We start from the raw sequence: 24,147 nt of genomic DNA, 5'->3' as shown, positions 1-24,147 counted from the left end.
TGTGCTTGGTGTGAATAACGGCCCTTTAGACTCTATCTACCTCACCACCACCATCCTCTTCTTCACCTTCATCATCGTTACACTCTTGTCTGCCAGCATCTTCATCATCATCATCATCTTCCTCAACTTCATCATTAAGCCCAGATCTGAAAAGCGGACGGAGATAGACGCTCATTAAAAAAGGGATTTTCACATTAATGAATACAACTCACTGCACGCTGCTCTTGCTCAGCAGCATCCTGTTTATTCAACAACTAAACACTGACGTCTGGCTTAAGAGTTCTCAACGGGCCTGAAAATTAAGGCCCGGCCCAAACTGGGCCTTACTGGGCCAGCCCGAGGCTCTGCCCGAGGCTCAGCTTTGTTGCTGGGACCTTAAGAAGTGACTGGTCAGTAGACCTCAAGACTCTTGTAGAGTTATTGGGAGGTAGAAGCTCCGATATGTACAATGGAGCCAACGCATTTAAGGACTTAAAAACAAACATTAAAGTCTTAAACTGAATCCTGTAACGAACAGGGAGCCAGTGTAGGGAGGCAAGAAACGGTAGGGTAGTCATCTGAAATGTTAAACTTTTAGTCTAATTGTAGTTGGCTTAAAGGGATATTTCACTTTCAAAAAAACTTTTGGTCATTGTATCATCTGCTCAGGCCTTTGTGAGCCCCCCAGACAGTTTTTAAGTTGCTTGATTCAGTATTTAGATATTTGATATTCATTTGATCAGACACGCCCCCTTCCTATACAAACCCATTGTAACTACAAACTCCATTTTAACCATGTTAGATCCATCAGAAACACCCGTCCTTGGTTCTGGTGACTCATACCGCCACCCTAATACGCGAGGGGGCCGTGTTTTTTCAATTACTTTTTTCATTTATTTTTTAAAAAAAATTTGGGAAAATGAAAAAAATGAAATACAATAAAAAAATGAAAAAAATTAAACGAAATATTTTATCGGAAAAACACGGCCCCCTCACGCATTAGGAGGGCAGGGTGAGTCACCAGAACCAAGGACGGGTGTTTTCGATGATTCTAACATGGTTAAAATGGAGTTTTAAGTTACAATGGGTTTGTATAGGAAGGGGGCGTGTCTGATAAAATGAATATCAAATATCTAAATACTGAATCGAGGAACTTAAAAACTGTTTGGGGGGCTCACAAACACCTGAGTAAACGACTAAAATACCCAAAGTTTTCTTGAAAGTGAAATATCCCTTTAATATCATAAGATTTTAGTCGACGGAATCTACAGTTCATTTAGTCGACTAAAGTTTATGTTGGCGGGCCTTGATGGCGTCGTAATGCCTGATTGCCGATCTACAAGCTCACAGCGACGCATTGTGAGCTTGTAGATCGGCTATTTTCTTGCCTTAGTTCAATTGGATCTCTTGTCCTAATGCATATCAAACTGGGGGTCCCTGACATGAGAAAGGTTCAGAATCATTGTCTTACTCTCAGAGTGTGGTCCCAGGACCCCGAGCAGAAGGCGGTCCCGTCCGGTGACACCCTCAGGGTGCTGACCCTGTTCTCGTGTCCAAACAGGATGGACACCCGGGTGCCTTTCAGGACGTCCCACACGTTGAGGGTGTAGTCGTTGTAGCCGCCGAACAGTAGCCGACCTGAAAGGGTTAAAACATGACCGTATGATATGTTGACAACATGGACTGGAGGAGTTCTGCCGTGTCATTTTAAGATTTATTTGGCTATTTAAAAATTGCAGATATACAAGCTCATAGCGCGGCACAGAGTGCCGCACTATGAGCTTGTAGATCTGCTATTTTTGAAATTTCTTTTTGTGCAAATATTCTTTATATATTTTTTAAATGGAACATTTTTGACTCAAATCTTTGCTTCTGGGGGTCCCTGGAACAAAATAAAATGAGATGGGGGTCCACGGGCAAATACATATAATTTAGGGGGTCCTTGACATGAAAAAGGTTTGAGAACCACTGACATATATAGAAACAATAGTTTTTCAGAAAAGACATTTGTGATTTGTAGAATCGGCTTCAGGTCTTAATGGGTTAAATAGCTCTATATTGTGATAGTAATCATTACTATATCGACAGACAGGCAGCCTCTGTCGATAGCTTTAAAGCACAGCTCAAGACCTACTACTTCACTCTGGCTTTAAGCCGATTTTTTGGTTGATTTTTTAATCTCTGTGTTGTTATCCATGTCCTCACTGTATTGCCTGATGCACTGCCTTTTGCTATTATTTCAATGTTGTTTTATGCTTCTGCTTTTCTTAAATAGCTACTATAATTGTTGCTGATAAATGGGTGCTCTCTCCTCCTGATTGGCTGAAATGTTGCAACCCGCCTGAAGCTATGTATTTTCTGTTGACTGTTACTGAACAAACACTCTATAGTAATGATTACTATCACAATATAGAGCTATTTAACACTGTTACTGAACAAACACTCTATAGTAATGATTACTATCACAATATAGAGCTATTTAACACTGTTACTGAACAAACACTCTATAGCAACGATTACTATCACAATATAGAGCTATTTAACACTGTTACTGAACAAACACTCTATAGCAACGATTACTATCACAATATAGAGCTATTTAACACTGTTACTGAACAAACACTCTATAGCAATGATTACTATCACAATATAGAGCTTTAACCTTTTAACAAAATCATCTTTTTTTAACCAAAACATATCACTTACCCTACCTTTAATAATAATAATACACTACTACTACTACTACTACTACTACTACTAATAATAATAATAATGATAATAATATTAATAATAATCCTACCACTGAGAGAGAAGTCAACACTGGAGACGCCAAAAATGATGCTTTCTTTGGAGTAAATGGCCACTTCTCTGTCTGCCCTCAGGTCATAGAGACGACACTGTAACACACATGACACTTTCATTGAATACAATGTAACAGAGGTTACAGTTTAATTTGATACACTGTAACATCTTATCTACTAGCTTAAAAGGGAATTCCTTCCTTGGCCAGGGGAGATATTATATAGGGAGATAATTTGATACACACTGTCAGTGAAAACGACAGGAAACACCCAGACAGACAGACAGACAGACAGAATACTCACTGTAGCATCATCAGAGCCGGAGGCGAAGGCATCTCCACTAGGATAGTATCTATTGACCAAGAAAAACACACACATACGCATAATGCAGACCGGAAACAACTGGCCAATAAACCCTGTTATTACACGGCTTGGTTGAATGCACCTGCTCATATCAATCTGCGCTGTTTCATGGTAGCCATGTAAACAAACATACAATCTACTGCTAAACACTGTTTCAAGAATGTTTTTGAAAATGTTTAAATTAATGACCCGCATTAATTTAAGGCTTTAATAATATCAATCTGCGCTGCTTGGTTTTATGCTGTATCCATCATGGTAGCCATGTAAACAAACATACAATCTACAGCTAAACATTGTTTCAAGAATGTTTTTGAAAACGTTTGAAGCGAGAAATAGATCACATGCAGCAACCGATTATTGATCCTAGTTTATCAACACTTCCCATTGTTTTCCGAGGCAACCGCGTTGCACTCGACGCACCTGGCATAAATTAACGGGATACTTTCCTTACCGTAAGCTATGAAATCCTTTGTTGTGTTACTTTTGATTTATGAAGTAGCTGTGTAATAAGCAGGATAATCAATGGGGATTATCCCATTGATTATCCCTCGCTTAACAACTTGTACGTCTGTACATTCATGTCAGTGATGTGTGTCAGTGACGTGGAGCCACCAACCTGACACTGTTGATGTCTGACTCGTGAGTTTCAAAGGACTGGATGCACTGTCCTGAACGCATGTCCCACACGTTGGCCTTCTTGTCACAGCCCTGCCACGACAGTGAGAAAAGTACACTTAAGGCCCACTTTCACATTTGTCTCTTATGTCTCTCTATGACTTCTGTCTCTCTATGACTTCTGTCTCTCTATGACTTCTGTCTCTATGACTTCTGTCTCTTCTGTCTCTCTATGACTTCTGTCTCTCTATGACTTCTGTCTCTCTATGACTTCTGTCTCTCTATGACTTCTGTCTCTTCTGTCTCTCTATGACTTCTGTCTCTCTATGACTTCTGTCTCTTCTGTCTCTCTATGACTTCTGTCTCTCTATGACTTTTGTCTCTTCTGTCTCTCTATGTGTTCTGCCCTCTAATGGCAAGTGTTGCCAGAGCCACCTTTATAAAACAGGTGAACTGTATTGCCCTGATTAGGAGAAGCACACAGGTGTATGTGCTCTTAATTATGTATGTGCTCTGAAATTCTTCATTACACCATCTCTTGTTGACCAGTCGACAGCATTGTCTGTAAGTGTGATCTGTTCCTTTTTTTTTCTTATGACAGGAGACTGTAGTTCTGATTTGTATGCAACTGTGTAGAGTTTATTTCATGCATAATTGATTTGTTTTACATTTGCTATGGTAGATTAGGACTTTCACTGTGTATATTAGCTCAGTGATTCACCTGCTTGGTTGTTTGTTTGTTTTATACAGCCTGTCATTTGCTTTCTTTTTCTCTTAGTTTTACTCCATTTCTGAATGTACAAGTGTGACAATAAACACCGGAGCTTGGACGCTACTTCCTGACTCCCATGTCATTTTTAAAAGGAGTTTGGCTGACTGTCTAACTATGTACACTAATGTACACATAGCAAGGACAGTACACTATGACTTCTGTCTCTTCTGTCTCTCTATGACTTCTGTCTCTCTATGACTTCTGTCTCTTCTGTCTCTCTATGACTTCTGTCTCTCTATGACTTCTGTCTCTCTATGACTTCTGTCTCTCTATGACTTATGTCTCTTCTGTCTCTCTATGACTTCTGTCTCTCTATGACTTCTGTCTCTCTATGACTTCTGTCTCTCTATGACTTATGTCTCTTCTGTCTCTCTATGACTTCTGTCTCATCTGTCTCTCTATGACTTAGGCCTATGTCTCTTCTGTCTCTCTATGACTTCTGCAAGGGCCAAATCCCACCAAAAATACACACACGCCTAGTAGACGACTAGTTCTCAACATTGGGTCCAGGGACCAGGGACCACCAGCGATCCTCATGGGGTCTCCAGCAAAATAAGTTAAAATAGCATTAAAATCAGTTCAACACATTGGTAGTAGGGGGTACTAAGCACAAAAAATGGCCAAATCGTTACGCGGCGGATAAAAGCACCAAATTTGGTACACGCACTCTTTAGGATGTATCTCATCATCTCAGAAGGGGTGCCCAAAAATGTGGACCCATTAAAGGGTTTTTTAAAGGAAAAATCAAAAATGGCCGCCAGAAATGACCCATGATTCCTAAAAGTTGATATAATTCTGACATTTTGGCTGATTGTGCTAAATATAACTTTTACATTTATAGTAAATAGACTGATATTAAAGGATTTGGCAAAAATAACCCATGAAAAATGTCTTAAATATTTTTTAAACAACTCTAAATGCCCAAAATTGTCTTAAAAACCACTCTGAATAAGATGACCTTCCACATTAATCCTTTTCTAAGTGATATATTGTCAATGCCAAATATACTTAATTGTTTTCTAAAACTTTTAAAAGACCCTATGAATGATTACCAATACATAATATATTGTACAAATCTTCATATGACCAGAGATCAAGCCCTCTATTGGGGCACAACTCCATAGCGTTTTAATGCCCCAAAAATGTAGGAGAGTGTGGGAGCAGACAGGTTCTCGTGCTTGGAGTGTGAGAGCAGACAGGTTCTCGTGCTTGAAATTAAACAAAGTTGCAACCTTGTGCGGGAAAGCAGAAGATCAAAGACACACACACCAGCACCCCCCCCCCCCCCCCCTTAAAAACGGTCTGGGGGGCTCACAAAAGCCTGAGTAGACGATAAAATGACCCAAAGTTTTTTTGAAAGTGAAATATCCCTTTAACATGTTGTCCCTGCTACCTGCATGTCACACAGTTAACATGTTGTCCCTGCTACCTGCATGTCACACAACAGTTAAGATGTTGTCCCTGCTACCTGCATGTCACACAGCAGTTAAGATGTTGTCCCTGTTACCTGCATGTCACAAAACAGTTAACATGTTGTCCCTGCTACCTTCATGTCACACAACAGTTAACATGTTGTCCCTGCTACCTGCATGTCACACAACAGTTAAGATGTTGTCCCTGCTACCTGCATGTCACACAGCAGTTAAGATGTTGTCCCTGTTACCTGCATGTCACACAACAGTTCACATGTTGTCCCTGCTACCTGCATGTCACACAACAGTTAAGATGTTGTCCCTGTTACCTGTATGTCACACAACAGTTAACATGTTGTCCCTGCTACCTGCATGTCACACAACAGTTAAGATGTTGTCCCTGCTACCTGCATGTCACACAACAGTTAAGATGTTGTCCCTGCTACCTGTATGTCACACAACAGTTAAGATGTTGTCCCTGCTACCTGTATGTCACACAACAGTTAAGATGTTGTCCCTGCTACCTGCATGTCACACAACAGTTAAGATGTTGTCCCTGCTACCTGCATGTCACACAACAGTTAAGATGTTGTCCCTGCTACCTGCATGTCACACAACAGTTAAGATGTTGTCCCTGCTACCTGTATGTCACACAACAGTTAAGATGTTGTCCCTGCTACCTGCATGTCACACAACAGTTAAGATGTTGTCCCTGTTACCTGTATGTCACACAACAGTTAAGATGTTGTCCCTGCTACCTGTATGTCACACAACAGTTAAGATGTTGTCCCTGCTACCTGCATGTCACACAACAGTTAACATGTTGTCCCTGTTACCTGTATGTCACACAACAGTTAAGATGTTGTCCCTGCTACCTGTATGTCACACAACAGTTAAGATGTTGTCCCTGCTACCTGCATGTCACACAACAGTTAACATGTTGTCCCTGCTACCTGTATGTCACACAACAGTTAAGATGTTGTCCCTGCTACCTGTATGTCACACAACAGTTAAGATGTTGTCCCTGCTACCTGTATGTCACACAACAGTTAAGATGTTGTCCCTGCTACCTGTATGTCACACAACAGTTAAGATGTTGTCCCTGTTACCTGTATGTCACACAACAGTTAACATGTTGTCCCTGCTACCTGCATGTCACACAACAGTTAAGATGTTGTCCCTGCTACCTGCATGTCACACAACAGTTAAGATGTTGTCCCTGCTACCTGCATGTCACACAACAGTTAAGATGTTGTCCCTGTTACCTGTATGTCACACAACAGTTAAGATGTTGTCCCTGCTACCTGTATGTCACACAACAGTTAAGATGTTGTCCCTGCTACCTGCATGTCACACAACAGTTAAGATGTTGTCCCTGCTACCTGCATGTCACACAACAGTTAACATGTTGTCCCTGCTACCTGTATGTCACACAACAGTTAAGATGTTGTCCCTGCTACCTGTATGTCACACAACAGTTAAGATGTTGTCCCTGCTACCTGCATGTCACACAACAGTTAACATGTTGTCCCTGCTACCTGTATGTCACACAACAGTTAAGATGTTGTCCCTGCTACCATTAAGTGACTGTCACTTCCTGTTTCAGATTTTTTTGGGCACCCCTTCTAGGATGTCTTAGGATGACCCAAGGGACATGTGTGCCAAATTTTATGCTTTTTGGAGATTCTTTTGGTGTCTTTTGAGTCAACGGTCAACAGTTTAGGTGGCCATTTTGGATTTTGTCCATAACTCACTTCCTGTTTAAGATTTTTTTGGGCACCCCTTCTAGGATGTTTTAGGATGACCCAAGGGACATGTGTGACACATTTTATACTTTTTGGAGATTCTTTAGTTGTCTTTTGAGTCAATCGACAACACTAGGCGGCCATTTTCAATTTGGTCAATAACTCACTTCCTGTTTCAGATTTTTTTGGGCTCCCCTTCTAGGATGTCTTAGGATGACCCAAAGGACATGTGTGCCACATTTTATGCTTTTTGGAGATTATTTTGGTGTCTTTTGAGTCAACGGTCAACAGTATATTATAGTACACACAGCGATGTTAGCAACACAGCTGCATAAGGCTGACCTTATAGTACACAGCGATGTTAGCAACACAGATGCATAAGGCTGACCTTATGGTACACAGCGATGTAAGCAACACAGCTGCATAAGGCTGACCTTATAGTACCCAGTGATGTTAGCAACACAACGTCAACGGTCAACAGTTTAGGTGGCCATTTTGGATTTTGTCCATAACTCACTTCCTGTTTAAGATTTTTTTGGGCACCCCTTCTAGGATGTTTTAGGATGACCCAAGGGACATCTGTATCAAATTTCATGCTTTTATCCGCCGCGTAACGATTTTTCACTTAGTACCCCCTACTATGGGGAGAAAAGGGGGTAAAAAGAAAAAAGGGAGAAAAAAAAGGAAAGAAAGAAGAAACATGGGGAAACAGTGAATCATGAAGAGGAGAAGATGTTCTCACCCCGGAGACGAAGGTGTTCCCCGTCTCAGACGGAGCGAGGTCCAGACACAACACGTCTGCCGCGTGGCCGTGGAAACTCTGGAGCAGCTGACCGCTCTCTACGTCCCACAGTGCACAGGTTCCATCTCCACTGGAGGTCAGGATCTGGTGAAAACATTTACTAAACATATTAATAAACATAATGGACAGGTTCCATCTCCACTGGAGGTCAGGATCTGATCAAAACATTACTAAAGATATTAATAAACATAATGCACAGGTTCCGTCTCCACTGGAGGTCAAGATCTGATGAAAACATTACTAAACATATTAATAAACATAATGCACAGGTTCCATCTCCACTGGAGGTCAGGATCTGATGAAAACATTACTAAACATATTAATAAACATAATGCACAGGTTCCGTCTCCACTGGAGGTCAGGATCTGATCAAAACATTACTAAATATTAACCCATTCATTCCGGGAACGCATCCGTGTAACCACTTTATCCATATGTTATAGTTTGGCTATTAAAAAATAGCAGATATACAAGCTCATATAATATTCAAAAAGTTGCACACATGGTTCAAGTTTTTTTTTTTATGCAGATCTACAAGCTCATAGTGCGGCACTCGTATAATAGCAGATATACAAGCTCTGACCTTATAGTACACAGTGATGTTAGCAACACAGCTGCATAAGGCTGACCTTATAGTACACAGCGATGTAAGCAACACAGCTGCATAAGGCTGACCTTATAGTACACAGCGATGTTAGCAACACAGCTGCATAAGGCTGACCTTATAGTTCACAGCGATGTTAGCAACACAGATGCATAAGGCTGACCTTATGGTACACAGCGATGTAAGCAACACAGCTGCATAAGGCTGACCTTATAGTACCCAGTGATGTTAGCAACACAGATGCATAAGGCTGACCTTATAGTACACAGTGATGTTAGCAACAAAGCTGCATAAGGCTGACCTTATAGTACACAGTGATGTTAGCAACACAGATGCATAAGGCTGACCTTATAGTACACAGCGATGTTAGCAACACAGCTGCATAAGGCTGACCTTATAGTACACAGCGATGTTAGCAACACAGATGCATAAGGCTGACCTTATGGTACACAGCGATGTAAGCAACACAGCTGCATAAGGCTGACCTTATAGTACCCAGTGATGTTAGCAACACAGATGCATAAGGCTGACCTTATAGTACACAGTGATGTTAGCAACAAAGCTGCATAAGGCTGACCTTATAGTACACAGTGATGTTAGCAACGCAGCTGCATAAGGCTGACCTTATAGTACACAGTGATGTTAGCAACACAGCTGCATAAGGCTGACCTTATAGTACACAGTGATGTTAGCAACACAGCTGCATAAGGCTGACCTTATAGTACACAGTGATGTTAGCAACACAGCTGCATACGGCTAACCTTATAGTTCACAGTGCTGTTAGCAACACAGCTGCATAAGGCTGACCTTATAGTACACAGTGATGTTAGCAACACAGCTGCATAAGGCTGACCTTATAGTTCAGTGATGTTAGCAACACAGCTGCATAAGGCTGACCTTATAGTTCACAGTGATGTTAGCAACACAGCTGCATAAGGCTGACCTTATAGTACACAGTGATGTTAGCAACACAGCTGCATACGGCTAACCTTATAGTTCACAGTGATGTTAGCAACACAGCTGCATAAGGCTAACTTTATAGTTCACAGTGATGTTAGCAACACAGCTACATAAGGCTGACCTTATAGTTCACAGTGATGTTAGCAACACAGATGCATAAGGCTGACCTTATAGTTCACAGTGATGTTAACAACACAGCTGCATGAGGCTGACCTTATAGTACACAGCGGTGTTAGCAACACAGCTGCATAAGGCTGACCTTATAGTACACAGCAATGTTAGCAACACAGCTGCATAAGGCTGACCTTATAGTACACAGCGATGTTAGCAACACAGCTGCATAAGGCTAACCTTATAGTTCACAGTGATGTTAGCAACACAGCTGCATAAGGCTAACCTTATAGTTCACAGTGATGTTAGCAACACAGCTGCATGAGGCTGACCTTATAGTACACAGTGATGTTAGCAACACAGCTGCATAAGGCTGACCTTATAGTACACAGTGATGTTAACAACACAGATGCATAAGGCTGACCTTATGGTACACAGTGATGTAAGCAACACAGCTGCATAAGGCTGACCTTATAGTACACAGCGATGTTAGCAACACAGCTGCATAAGGCTGACCTTATAGTACACAGTGATGACAGTAGTCAACAACAGTATTCTTAGTGCACTGTGGCACACCTAAATCAACGTGTGGCAGGCTGACGCGTCGTGAGCTTGTAGATCTGCTATTTTTGGCCAAATGTTCACCTGTTTTGGCACACCCAGAATAGGCACGCTACTTATGATTCATGTGGTTCACTTTTAGAACGTTTGTGAGGTTCAACAAAAGCCAAGATGTCTATTAATAGACTGAGGCTAAATCATGTGACCCTGGAATCGAATGAGCAGCGACTGACTGTCGTGAATTATTAACAATGTGGAGATGTTCTCTTCAGCACTGATTTATTACATATTACCTTACATTAACCCATTAAGACCAGGAACGCATCTGTGTCATTTTTACATTTCTTTGGCTATTCAAAAATAGCAGATCTACAAGCTCATAGCGCGGCACAGAGTGCCGCGCTATGAGCTTCTAGATCTGCTATTTCTTGCAAATCTTTGAATGTATATTTTTAAAGAGAACATTTTTTAACTCAAATCTTTGCTTCTGGGGATTCTACAAATGTCTTCTCAATCCAAACAGTCTTTTGAAAAAAATTATGTTGCTATAAAATCGGGGGTTCTCAACCTTTTTTCATGTCAAGGACCACCTAAATTATATGTATTTGGCCGCGGACTCCCATCTCAAAATATGTTGTTCCAGGGACCCCCCCAGAAAGAAATATTTGAGCAAAAAAATGTTGCTTAAAAGAAGAAAATAATAATAATAATATATATATATATATATATATATATATATATATATATATATATATATATATATATATATATATATATATATATATATATATATATATATATATATATATATATATATATATATTCAAAGATTTGCACACATTTACACGATTTTTCAAAAATAGCAGATCTGCTATTTTTCAATAGCCAAAGAAATCTTAAAATGACACAGATGTGTTCCCGGTCTTAATGGCAGTCGCGTAACGAGGCAACAGTAGGCCCCGACGCGAGGTGGTCACAGCGGGCCCTCATGAACGCGCATGTGCGCCCGGACCCGGACCCGGACTGAAAATGTTGTGGTTATTAGTGGTTTCTGATACTTTTTCCGCAGGTTTGTGACGGATTTCAGGTACATAAACAACGGTTTTGTATCAATGTTAAGGGGCACACCCAGGTTTATTATTTAATTCATAATTCTTTTTTTTATATATATATATATATATTTTTTTTTTTCTGGGTGGGGAGGTGCCCCTAACGTCACGGGCCCCAACGCAACCGCGTTGTCTGCGTGACGGTAGTGACGCCCCTGCTTAATGGGTTAACCCTGAGCGGGCCGTGTCCACGGACCTTTCTGCCAAGCAGTTCTACAGTATGGTAAAGACACGCTGAAGCGTATAGCACTATAAAGCACTACGCATGGCGTTTCAGCGCTGGTGTCCAGTGTTCTTTGCTCCGGGCGCTTCAAGCTGAAAACAGAGGTGCGTCGCTCATCAATGTGACCTTTGGCCCTCCTGGCTGCTCGTGACAACCTGGTCATTTACGACCCGTCTTTGAATCGTTAGCACAACCATGACAAGTCCACGTTGTTTACTGTTATTTCAGCGATTCTTATTTGTACTAATAACGCAGATGACACAACGTTCAAGCACAGCAGCAATAGACAGGTTCAAACGTTTGTTGGCATCAATAAACACTGTGAGCCTAGTAAGAACTAAGAAGTGCTCTGGAAGTGCTCTCAAAAACGATTTCTGTGGACATGTATTGTAGACCTAGCCTGGTAAACCCTCCCTCCGGAAATCTCATTTCTATTTGATTCCTGGAGTGAGTCTGGCCTGATCCGCCTTTCTGCAATATTGGCTGTGTACGCCAAACGGACGAGCCTATCAGCGTCGTCGCTCATTGTTCTGTGATTGACAGCTTACGTTGGCCAATCAGGTGGCGAGTTCGAGTGAGCCCAAAACACGAACGGCAGCCATCTTTTTCTTGTCCGCTATATTCTCCGCTATTTTTTTACTTCAAAAAGCTCTTCTATTCTATTTTGAGGCACGGAATTTACTTATAAGATATCGTTTGGATAGAATTTAGTTGTTTAACTTCATATATGTGGTCAATTAATCATGACAAAGCCTATTTAAAAATAAAAATTTAGAGAACCGGTAGGGGGGGGCAGTGACACCCATGTATCCGAATAAGGCAACCCATTTTGGGCATGGCTGTCTCAAAAGTCCCGTTGCGTCACATTAAGACTGGTGAACTGCTGATTGGCTGAAGGGGAAAAATTATCATTGGCTGAAGGGGTTGTCAGTCAACGGTATTACTCCCGCCCAACTCCAGCACAGCCAATATTGCAGAAAGGCGGATCAGGCCTAGCCTGGTAAACCCTCCCTCCGGAAATCTCATTTCTATTTGATTCCTGGAGTGAGTCTGGCATGAACCGCCTCTCTGCAATATTGGCTGTGTATGCCAAACGGCCGCGCCTATCAGCGTCGTCGCTCATTGTTCTGTGATTGACAGCTTACGTTGGCCAATCAGGTGGCGAGTTCGAGTGAGCCCAAAACACGAACGGCAGCCATCTTTTTCTTGTGCGCTATTTTCTCTGCAATTTTTTTACTTCAAAAAGCTCTCTAACTTCTATTTTGAGGCACGGAATTTACTTATAAGATATCGTTTGGATAGAATTTAGTTGTTTAACTTCATATATGTGGTCAATTAATCATGACAAAGCCTATTTAAAAATAAAAATGTAGAGAACCGGTAGGGGCGGGCAGTGACACCCATGTATCCGAATAAGGCAACCCATTTTGGGCATGGATCGTCTCAAAAGTCTCGTTGCGTCACATTAGACTGGTGAACTGCTGATTGGCTGAAGGGGAAAAATTATCATTGGCTGAAGGGGTTGTCAGTCAACGGTATTACTCCCGCCCAACTCCAGCACAGCCAATATTACAGAAAGGCGGATCAGGCCAGACTCACTCCTGAAATCAAATGGAAATGAGATTTCCGGAGGGAGGGTTTACCAGGCTAGATCAGGCCAGACTCACTCCTGAAATGGGAGGGAGGGTTTACCAGGCTATTGTAGACCTATTGTAGGCTACCCCTAACGAAGGTGTAGGCCTACCCTTAATGAAGGTGTAGGTCTAAACTTAACGAAGGTGTAGGCCTACCCTTAATGAAGGTGAACCAGTGTTGATTTTGACAACAAATCTTGACTTAGTTTTAGTCATAGTCTTTTGAATGAAATTCCATTTAGTTTTAGTCATATTTTAGTCATCTGAAATGTTTTACTTTGTAGTGGCAAAACCATATAGAAATCGTATAGTAACCAAAGACGTGGGCAGGAAACAGTTATTCAGGAAACAGTTATTCAGGAAACAGTTATTCAGAAAACAGTTATTCAGGAAACAGTTATTCAGGAAACAGTTATTCAGGAGGCCCACAGGAAACAGCTACAGGGAAAGACAGGCACAGACAGCTGAGAGGGTCACAGGGAAATCAATTTAATACAGGGAGCAAAGGCATGCCAAACCCTGGGAAGATACAGAGTAAATGATTTGTCAGGGAGATTAGAATTTAGGATCTGATTACGTCTCTTCCACCACTCGAGCTGTGGCGATTTACTATTTTAGAAGTCAAGGAATCATCCACAACTTTTAGTCTAGTTTTAGTCGACTAAATATCATATAAGATTATAGTCGACTAAAACTACAGTTGATTTAGTCGACTAAATGTGTTTTGGCGGTGCCTTGATGGCGTCGTAATGGATCCAGTTCTACTGGATCTCTTCTCCACTAGTACCTCACTAACATTTAAGTCTAGTTTTAATTTGTTGACGATATTGTCAATATATTATATTTCATCAGTGAAAAAAGGTAGCCGACGAACATCGACTTTCGTCATAGTTTTAGTCGACAAAATCAACACTGAGGTGAACCTATACCCTAACGAAGGTGCAGCTGTGCTTGCAGTTCCTCACAACATGAAAGTAAATATTTCATCCAGTTCAACATGGGGTGATCTCACCTGCATGTCAGAGTTTACAGGCAGACAGACAGGTAGTTGTCTCTCAACTGCATGTCACAGTTAGTGAAGCTACAGGCAGACAGACAGGTAGTTGTCTCACCTGCATGTCACAGTTAGTGAAGCTACAGGCAGACAGACAGGTAGTTGTCTCACCTGCATATCACAGTTGGTGAAGCTACAGACAGACAGACAGGTAGTTGTCTCACCTGCATGTCAGAGTTGGTGAAGCTACAGACAGACAGACAGGTAGTTGTCTCACCTGCATGTCACAGTTAGTGAAGCTACAGACAGACAGACAGGTAGTTGTCTCACCTGCATATCACAGTTGGTGAAGCTACAGACAGACAGACAGACAGGTAGTTGTCTCACCTGCATGTCAGAGTTGGTGAAGCTGCAGACAGACAGACAGACAGACAGACAGACAGACAGACAGACAGTTGTCTCACCTGCATGTCAGAGTTAGTAAAGCTACAGGCAGGCAGACAGGTAGTTGTCTCACCTGCATATCACAGTTGGTGAAGCTACAGACAGACAGACAGGTAGTTGTCTCACCTGCATGTCACAGTTAGTGAAGCTACAGGCAGGCAGACAGGTAGTTGTCTCACCTGCATATCACAGTTAGTGAAGCTACAGACAGACAGACAGGTAGTTGTCTCACCTGCATATCACAGTTAGTGAAGCTACAGACAGACAGACAGGTAGTTGTCTCACCTGCATGTCACAGTTAGTGAAGCTACAGGCAGGCAGACAGGTAGTTGTCTCACCTGCATGTCAGAGTTGGTGAAGCTGCAGACAGACAGACAGACAGACAGACAGACAGACAGACAGACAGACAGACAGACAGACAGACAGACAGACAGACAGGTAGTTGTCTCACCTGCATGTCAGAGTTGGTGAAGCTGCAGGCAGACAGGTAGTTGGTGTGCATGGCCACAGACTTCTTCTTGGCCGCCAGATTCTCGTTCTTGTCCAGAGACAGAGGATACACCGAGCATTTGTTGTCCAGACCGCTGTGACACAATACAGGGTTAGTTAGTTCTGACAGCACATTTTTGGGCGGTGAAACCGCCCCTATAAGTGAGGTTTGGAATTGGGCGGTGAAACCGCCCCTATAAGTGAGGTTTGGAAAAATGTACAAATATCCTGCGCTGTGAAACCGCCCCTATAAGTGAGGTTTGTACAATTATCCTGCACCGTGATTGGCCAATCACAATCTATTCAGGACTGTGATTGGCCAGTGTCACATGACACATGTGCATAGCCCTATATAAGAAACCATAACTTGAAAAAAAAAACATAAATTTGTTTTTTTTCAAGTTATGGTTTCGTCCATCATAAAGAGTGTTTCAATAAATGTATTTATCTTTTGTACATGATTGGTTGACTCCATTCAGTATTGTGATTAGCTAGCAAGACACCGCCCACTTCACACAGGGTGTGATTTTTTATGTACTTTTAGTCATATAGTCTTTTGAATAAAATCCCATTTAGTTTTAGTCATATTTTAGTCATCTGAAATGTTTTACTGTTAGTCTAGCTTTAGCTGACTAAATATATTACGGTTTGATCTACGGTTGATTAAGTCGTTTAATGGCGTGATGGCGTCTGCCTGATTTATACTTAACTTGTGTGCCAAGAATAGCAGATCTACAAGCAAGATTGTAGATCTTTTTGGAGCGCGACACCCGCGCAAAACCAAGCATAAAATCACTAGTCTTTTAGTTCTACTGGATCTCTTCTCTGCTAGTCTTAGTTCAACTGGATCTCTTCTCCACTAGTCTTAGTTCTACTGGATCTCTTCTCCGCTAGTCTTAGTTCAACTGGATCTCTTCTCCACTAGTCTTAGTTCTACTGGATCTCTTCTCCGCTAGTCTTAGTTCAACTGGATCTCTTCTCCACTAGTCTTAGTTCTACTGGATCTCTTCTCCGCTAGTCTTAGTTCAACTGGATCTCTTCTCCACTAGTCTTAGTTCTACTGGATCTCTTCTCCACTAGTCTTAGTTCAACTGGATCTCTTCTCCACTAGTCTTAGTTCTACTGGATCTCTTCTCCGCTAGTCTTAGTTCAACTGGATCTCTTCTCCACTAGTCTTAGTTCTACTGGATCTCTTCTCCACTAGTCTTAGTTCTACTGGATCTCTTCTCCACTAGTCTTAGTTCTACTGGATCTCTTCTCCGCTAGTCTTAGTTCAACTGGATCTCTTCTCCACTAGTCTTAGTTCTACTGGATCTCTTCTCCACTAGTCTTAGTTCTACTGGATCTCTTCTCCGCTAGTCTTAGTTCAACTGGATCTCTTCTCCACTAGTCTTAGTTCTACTGGATCTCTTCTCCACTAGTCTTAGTTCTACTGGATCTCTTCTCCGCTAGTCTTAGTTCAACTGGATCTCTTCTCCACTAGTCTTAGTTCTACTGGATCTCTTCTCCACTAGTCTTAGTTCTACTGGATCTCTTCTCCACTAGTCTTAGTTCTACTGGATCTCTTCTCCGCTAGTCTTAGTTCAACTGGATCTCTTCTCCACTAGTCTTAGTTCTACTGGATCTCTTCTCCACTAGTCTTAGTTCAACTGGATCTCTTCTCCACTAGTCTTAGTTCTACTGGATCTCTTCTCCGCTAGTCTTAGTTCAACTGGATCTCTTCTCCACTAGTCTTAGTTCTACTGGATCTCTTCTCCACTAGTCTTAGTTCTACTGGATCTCTTCTCCACTAGTCTTAGTTCAACTGGATCTCTTCTCCACTAGTATTAGTTCTACTGGATCTCTTCTCCACTAGTCTTAGTTCTACTGGATCTCTTCTCCACTAGTCTTAGTTCTACTGGATCTCTTCTCCACTAGTATTAGTTCTACTGGATCTCTTCTCCACTAGTCTTAGTTCTACTGGATCTCTTCTCCACTAGTCTTAGTTCTACTGGATCTCTTCTCTACCAATCCCTCCCTAACATTTCTGTCTAGTTTCTTTTTTCTCAAAATGTTATTGAAATGGTCAATAGGCCTATATTTAGTCATAGTTTCAGTCATCATAGTTATTTAGTTTTTGTCAGTGAAAATAAATGTAATCGACAAACATTCTTGTGTCATAGTTTTAATCTACAAAATGTCTATGACCGTTTACCCTGTTGTTGTCTGTCGACTACTAGAGTTCATGACTTCTACTTTGATCTTATACCGTGGACGTCATAAGAGCGTCTGATAAATGTCTAAATTGTACATAATAGAAATGTGTGAAAGGCAGAGTCACTCACCCACAGGCCACAGCACAGCCAGAGGGAGCGTAGGCACAGGCCATCACCCATGTGCACGGCATGGTCACTGCATGCTCCTAAACCAGGGGTGGAAAAAGTACTCAGATGTTTTATTTAAGTAAAAGTATCAATACTGCAATGTAGAAGTACTCTATTACTTAAGTAAAAGTCCGGAATTAAAAATGTACTTGAGTAAAAGTACAAAAGTATTGGTATCAACATATACTTAAATTACCAAAAGTAAAAGTACTAAAATGTTTGAAAATAGCAGATCTACAAGCTCAAAATGCGTCGTGAAGTGACACGTTGTGAGCTTGTAGATCTGCTATTTTCAAATAGCCAATGTATAAAATATGGCTAAAGTGGTTAATGTATGTTTTATAATATAATAATTTATATCTGAAAAGTAACTAGTGACTGAAGTTTTCAAATAATTGTAGTGGAGTAAAAGTATAATATTTGCCTCTGAGATGCAGTGGAGTAGAAGTAAAAGTATAGACAATTGGAAATACTCCAGTAAGTAAAAGTACCTCAACATTGTACTTAAGTAGCCTACATTACTTGGGTACATTTACTTAGTTACTTTACACCACTGAAGACAACATGGTCACTGCATGCTCCTAAACACCCAGAGACACAATGCACTCGTATATCAATGGTATCAGTATAGTACGGTATAATACAGTGTAACACAATAGGCTATATATAACACAGCAGGGGTCTTCAAAGTTGTTCAGGTCAAGGACCCCTTAGCTGAGAGAGAGATGAAGCAGGGACCCCCCACTACATATTGAACAAGTAAGACGCGCGAATGCGGTAAGCGAACGCCAAAAAATTAAAAAAAAAAATGAAATAAAATATTTTAAAAAAAAGTAACCAATAAAAAAAAAAAATAATAATCAAAAAAAAATCTGCGTTAAAAGGAGCATCTTAGAAAAATACAAATTCCCAAAAAAAAAACTTTTAATGTTTTTGAACAATTCAACAAAGTGTTTGAAGTGCCTGTTTCACCCACTTCCGGGGGGCGGAGCCAAAATCCGAGCCCGAAGTATTTGTTCGTAGACCCCCACTTAGGGGGGGTAGAAAAAGTTTCGGAGCGATTCGGGCACTTTTCATTTAACATGGGGTTTCAATGGGGAGTTTTTAGGAGCCTTCTCCGGGGCGTGGCTTCCGGGGGAAGGGGCGGGCTTAAACGCAACCTTGACAGGTGTGTTCAGTTTTCAAAGACCTTTCATTTGATGTATGGTACGTCTAAATTGGACATTTACTTATCTCAGAGGAGCTGCACACAGGCAGTGCACACAGAGATACAGACAGACAGAGACACAACCCAAGCAGAGTTACATAGTAAGCTCCACTTGGTCGGAGGCGCGGCTTCGCCGCGCCTCCTTCCGCGTTCGCAATAACATTGTGTTGCAAATTAAACTTTTTCATACATTTCATAGACAGCTTCATAGACTTGTTTGACAGCAACTACCATCAGTGTTGTGTCAATTTATGTTTGTTTAGCTTTTCTATTCATATGTTGGATTCATGTTTTAATGTGCATTTTAACCACTTAAAGGTTTCATGACGTTCAGTTTTACCACACATTAAAAGTCTTTGTCATGGTCCTTCAAACGTGTATAGAAAGTTCTAACAAAAATATCCATTCCAGTGATCCATGGCAGGTGTTTTTCTCTCACATTTCTAAAGCCTTTTCAACTGTAATGAAAAAATAAATCTTTGCCTGCGGGTGTCGCTGGTGAGGGATTTTGCCTGTCAATCATCGCCTCTGCTCCGCCCCCCCCAAAGGAAAGGATAGGGGAGGGGAGGGGCGAGGAGGAGAGTGGGCGGGATTAATCGGCTGTGACCTCACTGTCGAAGGGCCAAGCTCAGATTACTTTTCAGCCTAATTATTCAGAAAACCCCAGACCACAGAAAATCCACTGAATGTTCAAAGTTCAGATTTTGTGGGTGTAATTGAGGTCATAAAACCCCCCAAAAAACATAAAAGATAAAAAAAGTGAAAATGAATGTCATAGAACCTTTAAACCTAGCCTGGTATCCAGCCTGCTTCGCTACGTTCGGCGGACTTTTTTTTCTCTCTTCGCTTCTCAGTCTGGAAAGCCTCCTATCTCCAAGGGAGGCGGGACATGCCAAAAGCTTCGAAACCTACCGTGGCTTCTGATAGGTCTGTGGTGCGGGGCGGGACAAAAAAAACAGTGTGATCGTTGTGATTCGTCATTCGTTTGAACAACATCCAATCAGCAACGACGTTGCCCAACGTAACATATGTAGTTCCAGTGTAGTTCTGCAAAACGAGTCAATAGGGTGCTCTCCAGACTGAGAAGCGAAGAGAGAAAAAAAAGTCCGCCGAACGTAGCGAAGCAGGCTGGATACCAGGCTACTTTAAACCCTCAATACTTAGTACACTGTGTGAGCTTGTAGATCTGCTATTTTCGGTGAATGTTCAGCCTCAGAATAGCGACGCTAGGGTTCAAGTGGTTAAAAAAGTTCTTATATCACACAAAGATATGGCAGCGACCCTTGTATTAACTCTCAGGAGCCCTAGGGGTCCCCAGGACCCCCTGTTGAAGACCCAAGTAATACAGTGTAATAAAATACAGTAGGTACTATTAGATACATAATGTACCTTACCTTGTTGGTGGTAAAAGCATCCCACACGATAACTTTTCCATCCTGAAATAAACAGTGAGGGAAAGGTTATCAGTAAACCTTTAAGACAAACCAGTTACACAGCAGGCTGCCCTGTTCACAAGACTAGACCAGTGGTTCTCAACCTTTTTCATGTCAAAGACCCACAAAATGATATGTACTTGGCCGCGGACCCACATCTCAAAATATGTTGTTCCAGGGACCCCCCAGAAGCAAAGATTTGAGTTACAAATGTTTGCTTTAAAAACACTGATTCACTAGACTAGATACAATTTATAATTCACAGTTTAGGCATTTAGCAGACACTCTCCAGAGTGACAGTGTGAGATCACAATATCAGAGTAAACATGAACTCTAGTAGTCAATAAACAACAAGGTAAATAGTCACATAAAAATATTGAGTGCAGAGAGAACAATACAGAGCCTTAAAGAAACTATAGGATACCAGGTAAACAATGAACCTGGCATCTGCCTCTGTTTTTTTCCCCGTAGATGAACGCTCTACTTGATCATAGTACAACGTCACACAAAAGCATCCAAAGTAGCAGATATACAAGCTCGAAACACGTTGTGAGCTTGTTTACCTTGGACTATTTACCTTGCTACTCTTTTATTTTAGTCCCGAAAAGTAACAGTTTTGGACATAGGAGGTTTCCACCCGACAGAGACGATATAATATTTATAATAATTATAATAATACCTGAGAGGAGCTGACGATGCGTCTCTTGTCTCTACACCAGTCCATACACAGAACCTTGTTTCCATGTCCCTTCAAGGTCCGTCTGGTCTTCATCACAAACTGACCCAGACCGTCCACCTTCTCTGCCACCTGGTGCACTGAACACATAGAGAAGAAAGACCACCATGATGTTAGAAAGACCACCATGATGTTAGACCAGGGGTCTTCAACAGGGGGTCCGGGACCCCTAGGGGTCCTCAGAGCTACTATAGGGGGTCCGCCAAATCTTTGTGTGATAGGATTTCGTTTTTTACATTAACCACTTGAACCCTAGAATTCCTTTTCTGAGGGGAACATTAGCCGAAAATAGCCGATCTACAAGCTCTCAACGCCTCGCGCTGCGAGGCGTTGAGAGCTTGTAGATCGGCTATTTTTGGCAAAGAGGCTATAGGTGTAGAGGGAAAAAAGAGCAGACTAAGTACAAAAAAAAACTTTAATCTGAAACACAATTTTATACAATATAGAGTAGGGGGTCCCTGCTTAATCTCTCTCTCAGTTAGGGGGTCCTTGGCCTGAAAACGTTGAAGACCCCTGTGTTAGACCACCTGCACTGAACACAGAGAGAAGAAAGACCACCATGATGTTAGAAAGACCACCTGATGTACTGAACATAGAGAAGAAAGAAAGGCCACCATGATGTTAGACCAGTGTTGATTTCGTCGACTAAAACTATGACGAAAAATGTCTGGCGACAACTTTTTTTCACTGACGAAAACGAAATCAAAACTAAGCTATGATGACTAAAACTAAGACTAAATATATTGACAATTTAGTCAGCAAATACAAACTAGACTAAATGTTAGTGAGGGACTAGTGGAGAAGAGATCCAGTTGAACTAAGACTAAGTCATCATGGGTGCACGTGGGTGTCACAGACCGAAAATGGCAGATCTACAAAACGTGTCGCGCTGCGACACGTTGTGAGCTTCCGGCAGCTAAGTGAAAATCTACCATTTCGACTGCATCACGGCACCGCCACGAATACATTTTAGTCGACTAAATCAACTGTAGATTTAGTCGACAATAATCTTATGATATTCAGTCGACTAAAACTAGACAAAAACTAAAACATTTCAGATGACTAGAATATGACTAAAAGTAAACAGAATTGTATTCAAAAGACTATGACTAAAAGTAAAAGTAAGTAAAAAAAATTACCACCTGATGTACTGAACATAGAGAGAAGAAAGATCACCCCCATGTTAGATAGATGGACACCTTCATTGATCCCACGGGGGAATGTCAGTCGCCCTGAAGCAGCACAGCAGTTAAGAGTTATAAAGTTACAGAGTAAGGGAAGTACTGTGGGTAGCTTTAAAGCACGGCTCAAGACCTACTGTATTTCACTCTTGCTTTTAGTTGATTTTTAAATCTCTGTGTTGTTCATGTCTTCACCTGATAGCCCGTTCACTGCCTCTTTTGCTATATTGTTTTTAATGTTGTTTATGCTTTTGCTTTTCTTTTTTGCTTTATTGTTAAGTTATAGGCTAGTAGTCGAGAAGATCACTGCAATTATTAATCCACTCTGACCAGAATAGATGCCAAAATTAAATCCTTTCTGACCGACCGTGACTCCATCCATCCATGATGAGATCTACAAGGTTTTTCTAATTTTTAAATTCTGGACTCCATTGTTCAGCATCACTCATCGTGACTGACTCACACTATAGACGACCTACTGTATATTATATTATATATATTATATTACTATATCATAGACATAGGCCTACCTACTGTATATTTTATATATATATATATATATATATATATATATATATATATATATATATATATATATATATATATATATATATATATATATATATAATATTACCTACTGTATATTATAGCCTACAAATACAATACAAAATGATACACAATACAATAAAGTGATCAGATCAGAATGGTTCAATAATTCCAGGGATATTATAGGAGAGCCATACTGGTTAGAATGGTTTATTATAGGATAGCCTACTGGTTAGAATGGTTTTATTATAGGAGAGCCTACTGCTTAGAATGGTTTTTTATAGGATAGCCTACTGGTTTATGGTTTATTATAGGAGAGCCTACTGGTTAAAATGGTTTTAAATTAATATCAGGCTACATTTCGCATCATCAAGCATACAGTATCACGTCATGTGTAGCCTAACCGTTTATTTATTTCGCACTGACTCTAACCGTCGCTAATACGGTCTGAACAGTGAACGATGCCCTCATCTCACCTCTTATGAACTATATGGGGCAACAACAGCATGCATCGTTCAGACCTGCTTAGAGACGGCCGTAGTTCGGTCTCAGGATGAGACCGAACGACGGCCGTCTCTAAGCGGGTCTGAACTATAGCCTATACGCATCGATAAAGCATAACAAGGCTTGGATTAAGATCTATCATGGAGCATGTATTTGATAAGAGTCTAATGTTGTTTTCGTATCTGATGATGGTGATAATAAACGTCAGACTCGGTATAAAATACATCTATGATGATCTAGTCTTGATCCAAGAGGCTAGAATAACGACTGCTGTTGCTGCTGTGTCATTTGATTAAGTGGTTTATTTTTTTTATAAACCCTAAACGTGTATTGAATGCTCATCTCATCATCATAATAGATCCATGATGGATCTATAGCCACGGATCACACGACGGTCGTCATGGGTGAACTTTAACCTGGTGTTTGCACTGTCTCCCCTTTTGACCCGTACATCTACATAAACCATTCAAATCTCAAAGATAAAGTAATTAACACATGGCCACGGATGTTGTAACGGTGTACGGGTTCTCATAAATACCCGTATCTTCCGTATTGTTTA

At 41.1% G+C, this 24,147-nt stretch overlaps 1 protein-coding gene across 1 annotated transcript; it reads right to left on the bottom strand.

The window, feature by feature from the left end:
• Nucleotides 1–21,408, bottom strand: gnb5a (guanine nucleotide binding protein (G protein), beta 5a). Its single transcript, XM_080436928.1, has 10 exons — nucleotides 21,301–21,408; nucleotides 20,583–20,624; nucleotides 17,943–18,019; nucleotides 15,581–15,713; nucleotides 8,430–8,573; nucleotides 3,760–3,851; nucleotides 3,084–3,132; nucleotides 2,780–2,876; nucleotides 1,451–1,617; nucleotides 1–146 (listed from the first exon to the last, which is right to left on the bottom strand). The coding sequence occupies exons 1-10, from the start codon at nucleotides 21,391–21,393 to the stop codon at nucleotides 135–137; spliced, it is 906 nt and encodes a 301-aa protein (XP_080293054.1). The 5' UTR covers nucleotides 21,394–21,408; the 3' UTR covers nucleotides 1–134.
• Nucleotides 21,409–24,147: the final 2,739 nt, after the last annotated feature.

This window comes from Gymnoscopelus braueri, assembly GCF_963280865.1.
Source record: "Gymnoscopelus braueri genome assembly, chromosome: 9".
Taxonomy (NCBI): domain Eukaryota; kingdom Metazoa; phylum Chordata; class Actinopteri; order Myctophiformes; family Myctophidae; genus Gymnoscopelus; species Gymnoscopelus braueri.
The sequence above is the reverse complement of the archived record's forward strand: the minus strand, read 5'-3'. Positions and strand labels throughout refer to the sequence as shown.

What these genes read in the sequence shown, in the direction of transcription:
- gnb5a (XM_080436928.1), bottom strand. Translation starts at nt 21,393, where the DNA reads ATGAAGACCAGACGGACCTTGAAGGGACATGGAAACAAGGTTCTGTGT. An exon ending in GCATCGTCAGCTCCTCTCAG is followed by an intron (nt 20,625 to 21,300) that starts GTATTATTATAA and finishes TGTTTATTTCAG; the next exon opens with GATGGAAAAGTTATCGTGTG. An exon ending in GGAACACCTTCGTCTCCGGG is followed by an intron (nt 3,852 to 8,429) that starts GTGAGAACATCT and finishes CTGTCGTGGCAG; the next exon opens with GGCTGTGACAAGAAGGCCAA.